The sequence below is a fragment of the Sinocyclocheilus rhinocerous genome, unplaced genomic scaffold (genome assembly GCF_001515625.1).
Source record: "Sinocyclocheilus rhinocerous isolate Xijiao unplaced genomic scaffold, SAMN03320098_v1.1 scaffold1338, whole genome shotgun sequence".
Taxonomy (NCBI): Eukaryota; Metazoa; Chordata; class Actinopteri; order Cypriniformes; family Cyprinidae; genus Sinocyclocheilus; species Sinocyclocheilus rhinocerous.
This window is the reverse complement of record NW_015632722.1, coordinates 719350-730683: the sequence shown is the minus strand read 5'-3', so window position 1 is coordinate 730683 and position 11334 is coordinate 719350. Positions and strand designations below refer to the sequence as shown.

At 38.7% G+C, this 11334-nt stretch overlaps 2 protein-coding genes across 2 annotated transcripts in view; both read right to left on the bottom strand.

Annotated features, from left to right (window-relative positions):
- The window catches only part of LOC107742848 (cysteine and histidine-rich protein 1-like), an 8632-nt gene extending 2356 nt beyond the window's left edge, over positions 1-6276 (bottom strand). Inside the window, exons 1-4 of the mRNA XM_016555907.1 lie at positions 5786-6276; positions 5232-5647; positions 2401-2639; positions 595-806 (exon numbers count right to left, since the gene is read on the bottom strand). Coding sequence (XP_016411393.1) covers positions 595-806; positions 2401-2639; positions 5232-5537 — 757 coding nt within the window. The 5' untranslated portion in view covers positions 5538-5647; positions 5786-6276. The remainder of the gene's footprint in view (positions 1-594; positions 807-2400; positions 2640-5231; positions 5648-5785) is intronic.
- Positions 6277-7705: 1429 nt separating this feature from the next.
- On the bottom strand, positions 7706-11330 carry LOC107742847 (serine/threonine-protein kinase DCLK3-like). Its single transcript, XM_016555906.1, has 4 exons — positions 10038-11330; positions 9111-9243; positions 8753-8920; positions 7706-8522 (listed from the first exon to the last, which is right to left on the bottom strand). Exons 1-4 carry the CDS (start codon positions 11328-11330, stop codon positions 8062-8064), a joined length of 2055 nt encoding a protein of 684 aa, XP_016411392.1. The 3' UTR covers positions 7706-8061.
- Positions 11331-11334: the final 4 nt, after the last annotated feature.

The following is an 11334-nucleotide window of genomic DNA, read 5'->3' as shown; positions in this document are numbered from 1 at the left end:
GTCCAAGACTTAGATGAGTTTGTTTCTACATCAGAAGTGATTTGGAGAAATTCACAATAATCCACAAGTAATCGATTAACGTATTGTGAAGTAATAAATCCATCATTAAGACTTTAAATTTAAACAGTCGCTTCTGGCCACGAGTCTATAATAACACTTCCGAAATCCACAGACAGTTCTGTTTTAGCTTATAAATGATGTTTGATCTGTGCATATTTCTGAATCTCTTGATTCAGATGAGACAGCTTTTTAATTGGAGAAAGCATTATCATTCATTATGATGGAGTATTTTAGCTGAAAGCAACATTTTGAAGTTAAAAACATCTTAATGATGAATGTATTACAAACACAGCTTTTCACTTCACAAGACATTATTTGATAGACTGGAGTCATGTTTTATCAGCTGTTTTAACTCTCATTCTGACGGCACCCATTCACTGCAGAGGATCCATTGGTGAGCAAATGGTGTAATGCTGTATTTCTCCAAATCTGTTCCGATGAAAAAACAAACTCATCTACATCTTGGCTGGCCTGAGGTTGAGTGCATTTTCAGCAAATTTTCATATTTGGGTGAACTATTTACTTTTTATGTACCTGTAAAACCGATCTTCTCAAAGCACAGCAGGCTGAAGATGCTGTTGTAGAGCTGTAGCTCTCTGCGATGGCTCTGGTCCATCTCGTCCAGGATGCCCATCAGCTCCATGCCGGTTTTGGATGGGTGGGAACACTCTGCCTCATGGGCGCTGAGCTCATGGAATGGCCCCTGCCACGGGCAGCCAATCCGCTTGTACTTGCACTGCGTCACTCTATTTCCAATAGAAACAATTAAAGAAATTACCAACCATCATCTCTAGAGATATAGTATAAAATGAGTCATCAATGAATCAAGTAAATCATTTGTGAAAATGATATCCAACTACCCGCATCCATACAGTACACTCTCATAAAGCGATATTTACTATATACTAAATGCTTGTTTACATCTTTGCAAAATGTAAACTATTATTGCCAAGCTCTAATCTGCTAAATGTGACTATAAAAGCTTTTTCACACCAAGAATGATTACTATAGTAGTGCCCACACCATATCACATTGAAGTTCTGTTTATTTTAAGTGTGCTACATTTGTTTTGCTTGCCACTGCTTGAGCTTTTTAAAGCAGGATGGATTCTGATTGGCTGTCAATGTTTTTATTGTTTACCAGCTGTCAAAGAGATTCCAATGATATCTTTCCTCTGTGCTGTTATCGTTATAGTTGTGGTGTGGACTTCCATATTCCTTTACATTTAGAATGATTTTTAAAACTATCTTTATTGTTATAGTTACTGCCCTTGGTGTAAATGGGCCCCAAGTCATGAAGATATCAAGATATTATAAACATTAACATCATGGTTTTCTTTATAGCAACTTTTTAAGCGATGTGTATTGTGAAAACTTTATAAGTCGACTTTATAAAGACAGGAGAATGGGGGAATTCACTAAACACGAATCGCCACCACTTATTGCAATTCTGTATTTGCACCAAAGTCTCAATGACTCCATGACCATCTTAGTAATGTCGAATCACTCTAAAAAGTCAAGCTTAAAAAGCATCTTCTAAAAATCTTTTTACAATGCTTAACGTCTACTTGTCTGGATTTGTGCTTGGTTGCAATGCTTATAAAGGGCATTTATTCATTTATTTTCATTACATTTCACTAGAACAGACACAAACTTCACTTTTAAACAAAATGTTGCCTGCTTTTCACAAGTTATAAGAGCACAACTTTAAATTAACCATGAAATCAAAATTGACCATTACTATTTTTATGGAATATTGCAGTATTTATTATAGATGATATATCATTTTTTTTCTTTAAAAAAAAAAAACGTGTCCCCATAATCTTTCATCAAAAACATTAACATTCCTGCCGCCTCGCAAAGACATCTCCACTCTCGTGACAAACACCGGCACGAGGGCTGGACAAAAACGGTTGTCCAATGGCCAGATGAGATTCAGTCCTTCCCCTCCAGCAACCTGTCACTCACAAGAAACCATCGCAGAAATTAGCAAACGACAATGGTCCAATCATTTCCTGATGGACAAAATCAAGTCCCCCCGACATTTTCTCTCATCTCACTCATCGACTCTTGGATAAACTACACACAATAGAGAAGAAAAGGTGGTTGCAATTTCCATTTTATGCTGACTTGAGTAGCACCGGGCTTTTTGGATAAAAAATATAGCACGATCCCTAGCAATCCCAATTTACATTTAAAGGTGGCATGTTATGCTGAAAATACATGAATTACAATCGAAATGGCACATCTATTTATTGAATTCACCCCTATGGCTTTACATATGTATTGTAGATGATCTTGCTCATGTGGGGGTCTGTTTTGTGAATTGGTGCAACAGTACCTGTCCTGGCACTCCTCTGTTTGATGGCGCTCGAGGCTGGAGCGAGGGAACTGTTTGAGGCAGTAGCTGCACTCAGAGGGCAGTTCACTCACGGCTTTCTCTACTGCCAGGTTCCTACAACACAGACTCTTACTGATCTCACAGCGGCAGTTGGGACACGTGGCCTGCTCCTCTTTTAGACGCGCATCAGCAAGCAGGTGAATGAAGCAGCCTGTGCACATCAGGTGCCCATTTGTACACTGTGAAATGAAGAGCACACATAAACAGGGATTTCACAGGGATTTTGATGCTTAACACAATGTATGTTTTCTTCTCAAGGAGTGTGTTTTTAATAAATGTACTGTTCTTGTTATGATGGAATTTCCCAATTTTCCTCAAAAAGTCTGACACAATGCAGTAGTTTCTTGAATGATTTAAGGGAAATAAGGAACCTCAGTTTTGAAGCATCTGTACAACCGCCTGAATGTAATGTGGCAATGACAGCATTACGTTCATCTTTAAAGAGATCATATCACAAGGAATCTAATTTTACTTACAAGCATTATGTGCTATGAAAATATATGTGAAAACATTGTAAACTCATAGACGTCCACGTTTACACATCAGTGAAGCCTACTGGGTGCCCAGTCACTGTGGTGTAATAAGGTAACAAGTTATTATTCCTAAACACAACTAAGTATAATCACAATGAAGTAAAATTAATAAAATAAAGGAACATTTGTCAAACCTTGGGCTGTTCCCCCAGTGTGTGGTGCCTTCCACTCTGCATATACTTATGTAAAAATCCCAAAGATTAGCAAAGTTAAAATTATTTTTAACAAGAACCCAATTCGTTTCAGTCTGAAATTAACAGTATGTGCAGAGCATTTCAGCACAGAGAAAATGCTTAGCACTGTTACTTAAGTGGATCTTAATGGGGAAAAAATAATTATGAATAATAATTTAAAAATGACCTCTTTAGGGTAAGAAAGAGGTATTACAAAATCCGTTTCAAAACCTTTCATTCCTTGTATAAAAATGTACTCGTTCTAAAAATGGTCAATTGCTTTTATCTCATTTGTGTCTAACATAGCAATTTCAAGTTACACTTTATTGTAAAGTGTCCTTGTTACAGTGTAATTACACATTTAGTATTCAGTAATATTAATTAACAGTTTGTACTTACTATAGGATTAGGGTTAGTTGCATGTAATTATATGTAATTTATTGTTAAAGTAAGTACATGTAACAAGGACACTGCAAAATAAAGAGTTACCAAATGTACTTTCACAAATACATGTAATAAAAACATTAATTTGTTTTTTAAACTCTATACAAAGACAATACTTCATCCATTTTATGCCACAACTCAATTTCAAGTGTCAAAAACAGCTGAATGCTAAGTGTTAATTTTTATTTTGTTTACATTTTATTTTGAATGAGCTTTTTTATATTTTAAGTTTTCATTTTAGTTTCAAGGTTTTAGTTACTTTATGTGCTTTTGTCATTTATTAGTTTTTGTTTTAAAAAATATTTCTACTTAGCTTTATTTACATTTTAGTTTTAGTCATTTTAGTACTTATTTTATTTTAGTTAGTCACCAAGGCAAAGTTTAGTATAAAAAAAAGTTTTTCATATAAAAATGATATTTTATTTCAGCTTTACTTCAATTAAAACATTTTTTTTAAATAAATTATTTTGATATATTTCGTTTTAGTATAACTATAATTACACTGATTACTCTAGTTTCATGATTAATTCAAAGTATAATTTGAACAATGTTAGTAAGCTGCTACTGGCTTATTAATTCACCAGCTGATCTATATCACAGGAGGTAAACTGCAGTGTCGAGTCTGTGTTTGATTAATTCAGTGAGCAGCTGATTTGAGTTCTTCTTGGCTTGTTTGTTTTGCTTCAGGTCTTGCACATGTTCGCCTCATTTGATGGGATTCAAACCTTGATTCAGTAATAAACGGATTACATGGCATGAGCTTAATAGCGCTGATGCAGTGTGACACATCATCCCTGAACCACATGCTACTTTTAGGGGTTAATGTGAGAGAATGTCAGTTGTTCTCATACTCTGTTTTATTTGTATGTCTAATATTTCCTTTCTAGTTTCAGTATAGGCCTGTCAGTGCAGCAGTCATCACATTGACACATACTCCAACAAAATAAATGACTACTGGTTTGTACATTAGCACATTAGATTAATAAATGGACACTTGTAAAAATGTTAACTAGGGCATGCAAACCTAAACACCACAACAAAATGTGTGAAAGCTTGAGAGGAAGTTCTTTTACAGCTGGTTTAGCCAGTGGCTTCAAAGGGATTATATGGGGTGCATATTTGGGGGAGGGGTAATCAGGAGAAGCCAGCAGTGATTGGGTTAAACAGGCCATGTGACCACCCTGATTGTCATGTTTGCCTTTGAAGGCAAAAAACAGCTGCTCAGGCCAATATTACTTCTGAGTGTAACATCTGAAACCTACAAAAATAACTTGATACCAGCTCTTAAAAAATACCATGTAACGTTACCTGAAATGGCAAATGTAAGAACAAGCATTTTATTAGATATTTCATCACACATTATGAGTCACAGACAGTGTGTAATCAGCTATATCGTTTAGGAATAGACAAACAATAGACAAAGAATCACAATGACAACAAGATTCACAAAAAAGTATTTATAACCCCCCTTTGTCTCATATCTATAATAACGGACTGTATATATATCTTGTTATCTGTTGCATTCCAAGAGGATGCTGTGTTATTATGAACATTTTATATCTGCATTGTGTTTATGATATATACATCATGCATAAGGATTTCTCGTAATGGCATTGTTTACCTGGTACACCGAGGCTTTAGGCAGGTCTAGACACACCGTGCAGCACAGCACCGAGTACAGGCGCTCCTCGAGCTTCCCCGCTTCTCCTTCCTGCTGCCTCACGCGCTTCTTGGGCGGCGCGTCCGGGTCGGCCTCGGAACCCGAACCGTCTCTCCGCACGCCGGACTCCTCCTGGATACCTGCCAGTCCTGCGCTCCCCGGGCCAGCATCCAGGGCGCCCCCCACAGGACCGACACCCAGACCCGATGATGAGGAGCCCGGGGCGGCCGCGACGCCTAATTCCATCCGCTCTTCCATCGAAGACATCCGAATGAGTCACAGGGGATATTTGGGCTGGCCGAACAACAGGATCCGCTGATTGTCAGGGTGAGATTTCCAGGATTTTTCAAGCTACTTGGCCTGTAATGATGGGGGATCTGGACAGCCAACAATGCACTCAGTTGTAAAACATCAAGCGTCAGTTCAAATAGGTAAATTTTGGGTACGTTAATATGACACTAAGTTATGGGACAGTGAATATAAATTCATCTGTGTTTTACTGCGGTTTGGCGTACATGAATGCCTGTATTTTTGGATAGATCTCAGGTAAGCTTCAGCTCTCAGCTTGTGAAGAGAGAGAGAAAAAACAGCTAAGACTCAACAAAACAACAGGCTGTTGTTTAGTGCCGTTATCCGCCGTGACAGCACGCGCACAGCGACTCTCCGCGACCCGGCCGGGCTCTTCCCCTCCGGTCCACCTTCCGATCACAACCGAACCACTCCGACACGATCCGGATTCGCCCGAAAGCCTAAAAGTTATCAGTTTGATGCAGAGTCTCTTCGATAGTCCTTCCCTTAATCTACACTGCCATCTTTGTTTTTTTCCTGTCTGTCTCCTCCTCTCCCCCTGTCCGTTTGTCCCTTTCTGATTCTGCCTATCCGAGGTCGGTTTACTCAGAGAGGGGTGAAGAACAGGCGAATTCTGTCGTCCGTTATTGATCTGTCAGTGAATGCGTTGCCCCTAGTAATGAAGGCCGCGCTGCCCTTCTCTTTCGCGCTCCCTGATTGGCTGCAATAAATGTTGCGCTTCATCAGATGACTGGGGATATTTAAAGAGCAATGCGTTGCGCATGCGCACCGGCCTCCTGCGGGTCATAGCTGAAGCTTTTTTAAGAGAAAGGTGACCAAAAACTGTTGTGATTTGGATCGTGTGATGCTTGGTTGTGTTCGTAGATTTGTTTTAAATTTTATTGTGCTAGTTTTTTAATAGTATTGTCATGGTGATTGTAGTTTAAGGTAAGAGTAAAAGATGACCAAACCTTTTCATACCCTGGTCAAAATCTCTTAACACCCCTCATATGCGACAAAATGGCAACGTCATCGTGGGGTGTCATTCATCTATATTATTGTACTTGACAGAAAAGTATATGGAAGACCTGAATAAGTTATTTTAATTGGAGCCATAGGTAGAGACTGCACTTTACATTTCAAATGTAAAGTGCTCGAAATGTAAAGTGCAGTCTCTTTGGGACTAGTTTGGGCAAGACAGCAGTCAGTCTAGCCTGCCCAGCCTGAATGAGCTGTGTGTGTTTCAGGGGGGGATGGGAGTGTGTTTGTATGTGTCTTCCTGATTACTGGACTGGATACAAAAAATATGTATTAATAATATGCATACAGCAATGTAATACAGAAGGAATTAGTAATGAAGCTGATATTAATAAAGTGTTTATGCACATTACAATACCACTCTATAGTACACTTAAAATACCACATTTTACACTTTCTTTGGGCTTTCAGACATGCGACCATGAAGGTTGAAGGACTGAAGTCACCTGACAAGGACAAAGGCTTTACTCATTAATAATTACCTCTGAACCACTTGATATCTCAGAAATTTGAAGTGTTAAAAGGTGAACAGAAGATAAATCATCAAAAAATAAAACATTATTTTACTCACCAAATTATAGGAACGTGTAACCAAACAGCTAATTAAGTTTAACTGTGTTAGCCTACAGTCTAAAACATTTACACAATACTCATAATGTTTCAAAAATACCTCTGATTTGCAGAACAAAAAGACTGAACAGATTTGAAGATGTGCAATATAAATACAGGAAATGAGACATGGGAAACAAATAATACTAAATACTTTTCGTTTATTACTAGCTAGTCTGCACATCTAACTTTCCCACAAACATTGGCAGAGGCCGAGATTGACCGATACGTTTTTGATATTAAAAACAAAACTAGTCCTTCCATATTGAAATGTCTTTTTTTTTTTTTTAAATAACACATATTAAGAAGAAAATACAGAATAACCAGAGGCTTTTACATACAAAAACAATACAACATAAATTGCTTTTCTGCCTCTAGTCAGTAAATAATATCTCGTAATAATAGTTACTTTAATGTCTCGTATCATTTCATTAGTGACCTGTAAGCACACACAGAAATGACACAGAATTCTGATATTCAAGTTTGTTTTTTAAATATTGGATTATACCTTAAGCTACCGGGAAGAGTGCACTATAAGCTCATTTTAATACATTTAATCATATTTACACTGGATTTCATCTGAGCCTTGTCATCAGGTCAAAAACAGTGAACTCTCAGTCAGAATCAGTGCTTAGAGTATATGTGTAGGTTTGAGAGTACGAGAAGACACTAAACTTTGTTTACTACAGAGCATTATGCTTGTTATGTTATGTTTATGTTGTGTTTATGTTCCACTTTATGTTTCACATAGCTTGTTTTGTCCAGACTCTATTAGCCTTTTCATATATAATTGGTTTCTACTAGTCCCTTGTTTACGCTGGCTTCTTCACTGCCCGTTAACTCATTACTCAGCAGGTCACTCTTGTTTTGTGTCAGTGTCTTCTTGCTGTGCTGGTTTCTCAGGTTTGTGCTGATCTGTGGTATATTGCTTGTTCGTGGTGGTGGTGTCTTCTGCATGGGATGCATTTTGCTGGTTGCTTGTCGTGTTATGAATCTCTTGAATCTGCTGGTCTCTGTCACGAGCTTTACTATCTGAATCATAGTTATTAAATATGTTCTTGTAAGTTTGTGCTGCATGATATTTCTCTGCCAACATTTCTGGTTTGTGAGAATCACTCTTATTTTCACCACTTTCCACCTGTCTGCTCAGTTTCTGCTGGTTGCGCCTCTCAGCCGTGGAGTCAGTGGCTTTTATCGCCCCCTTATGGTCTTTTTGTGCTGTTGCATGCTGAAGCCAGTCGTGCTGCAGGGTTTGACTAGCTGTCAAACGCCTTTTTGGATTGACTTCCAGCAAAGCCCTGACTAGAGCTTTAGCCCCTGCAAAACACAAACATCAGCACTTGTAATATTTCTAGATTATAGCATCTAAATTATAGTAGATATGAAGGGTTAAAAGGTATAGTTCAACCAAAAAATGAAAATTCTGTCATATGAGTGTAAAAATACCTTGGGATTGAGTAAATGATGACAGACTTTCCATTTTTGAAAGAACTAACCCTTAAATCTCTTTATTTGCATATCTTTATTTCAAATGTTAGAGATCTCACCCTCAGACACATTATCCCAGTAAGGGGACAGAAAGTGGACTTCTCCTTTCTGGATGAGACGGAATAGCTCCTCTTGATTACGATCTGGACTGCGGAATGGAGGAAACCCACCCAGCAGCACAAACAGTATGACACCCATTGCCCAAACATCTACTCCAACACCGTAACCTGTTCATACATAGGCATGTACATATGCATAGCTGAACATTTGAAATATCATGTCAGATGTTAGTGTGTCAGATCATGTTACTAATCATTTTAAACCTCAAAGTACTTGTTTGAGGATTAGGACAGAGCTGTAGCTCAGGTTTTCTGTGTCCAACCAGTCCCAGCTATTCTAAATAAGTACAGATCCTACCTGTCTCAGCAAGTATCTCTGGAGCAACATATGTAGGTGTGCCACAGACTGTGAACACTGGCTCTGTTACCACCATGGCTAATCCAAAATCAGCCAACTTCAGATTCAAACTTCCATTGCCATGCCGCTGTACCTAAAATGTAGTTAAAATTATTGGTAGTTAAACATGAAATAATGTTTGAGCAGTGTTATAGTGTTAAGCAATGTTAAAACTAAAACGATTAAAAATCATTTTCAGTAACTGAAATAAAGCTGAAATAAAATCAAATCTAAATAACTGGAGAAAAATGTAATCTTAAAAACTAAAATGAGAAATGTTGCAATTAACTGAAAGTTGATTTTATGATGAAGTACTAAAATTACAAAAAAAGTTACTAAAATAATTTAAATAAAAATTAAATAAATCCATATGTGCACTGTAAAATTATTTTTCAAAATTAAAAAAATTCAAGATTATTGGAGTGTTTTACAAACAAAAAACTATTTCAGTCTTTCTATTTCAAAATTTCAAACTGTAAAATCATAGCAATTTCTGACTGAAAATTGTTTCAAAGAAAATCCTACACCTACACCAATTTTTTTTAATAAATAAATTATTACAATGGACAAACACATAACAAAATTACTCAAATTAAAAAACCAAAACAGAAAATATAAAAAAAAGCTAATTCAAAATATTAAATATTATAATAGTATATAAATAACACTAAAATAACGCTGATTTTATAGCCTTGTGGGCAGTGCGCTGACATATAGTGCCCTTGCGCTCCGGGCGTCCCGAGTTCGAGTCCCAGCTCGTGGACCTTTCCCGATCCTGCCCCCCTCTCTCTCTCCTACTTGCTTCCTGTCACTGCTATATTGTCCTATCAAAATAAAAATGCCAAAAAAAAAAAATAACACTGATCTTGAGTAACTCTTATCTCTTACCAGTAGGTTTTCAGGTTTGATGTCTCGGTGTGCGATGCTCTTGCTGTGGATGTATTCCAGAGCCTGACTGATGTCTCTGATCATGCATGCAGCACTTGGGTCAGTAAACCTGCCGCTCTGAGTGATAGCATCAAACAAGTCTCCACCAGTCACCAGCTCCATCAGCAGGTAAACATGGGTGTCCGTGTGATGAGAACGAAACAGCTGTATGAGGCGAGGATGTTCCAGACTACACAGCAGAGCGATCTCATTCTGAATCATGTTACCACGTCCCTGCAGCTTTGCGTTGTCCACAATCTTCATAGCGAATGTTTCAGCCAGGCCTCTCACCCTGCACTCCCTGACCACCGCAAAGTTCCCATCTCCTACCACCCGGCCCATGTCATAGCAGCGCTCAATGTCCTCCAGCGACACTTCGGCACCATCAGGTAATATGCTACTCTGTAAGTCTTTCTGTTCAACTGTTTCCTGCTTATTAATGTCCTGCTCAGTAATTGTCACCAAATTATCTTTATCCCGGTTTTGAGGAACAGTTGGGCTTGATTTTGTATTGGCAACATGCTCTTCTGCTTTCAATGATCTTTGTTGTGTTTTTTCCATGTTATTCTGAGATGAAGTATTTTTATTACTGTGGTTATTTGGCCTGTCCGATTGAGAACATCGACTGCTACTGATTGGAGGTATAGGAGGGCCGCATCCTCGACAACTCCGGCAGTAAACAGCTTCTCTCTTTCCTTCTTCCTTCTTTATCTTCTTCTCATCTTCTTTCTGCAGGTCACCTCTCCTCCTCCATAGTTCTCTCTGCCTTTCTCTCTTCACCTTTTCTTTTTGCCTTCCAACAGGCTGTAAGTTGTTGACAACTGGTTGGTTTACCTGTTGATCATGTACTGTAGGTAAGGAAATCTCGGCTCCGGCGTCGTCATCATGGAAACCACTATCTGCCTTAGTGGCCTTGGGTCTCAGGATACGCTCCCATACCCTCAGCAGATGTTCGCAATGGCCAGGGTTTTCCGGATATAACTCATCTAGTGCTGCATGTACCTCATCAAGAGACGGTCGGCTGTTCCCAAAGGCCAGGAACGCATGGTCAAAGCGGAAGAAGTCGGCTAGGCTGTGGATTTCTTTCCCAGCAGGGCTAAAGAGTCGTCGTATTCGAGCGTTGTTCCAGCAGGGGAAGCCAAGCGCCTCGGACACATCTGCCATCAGCTGCTCGAATGTCTGCACAGCGCGGCGGTTTAACAGCAGAGAGATCTTCCGCACGCTCTCCTGTCCGCACGGCCGCACCACGGTCATGATT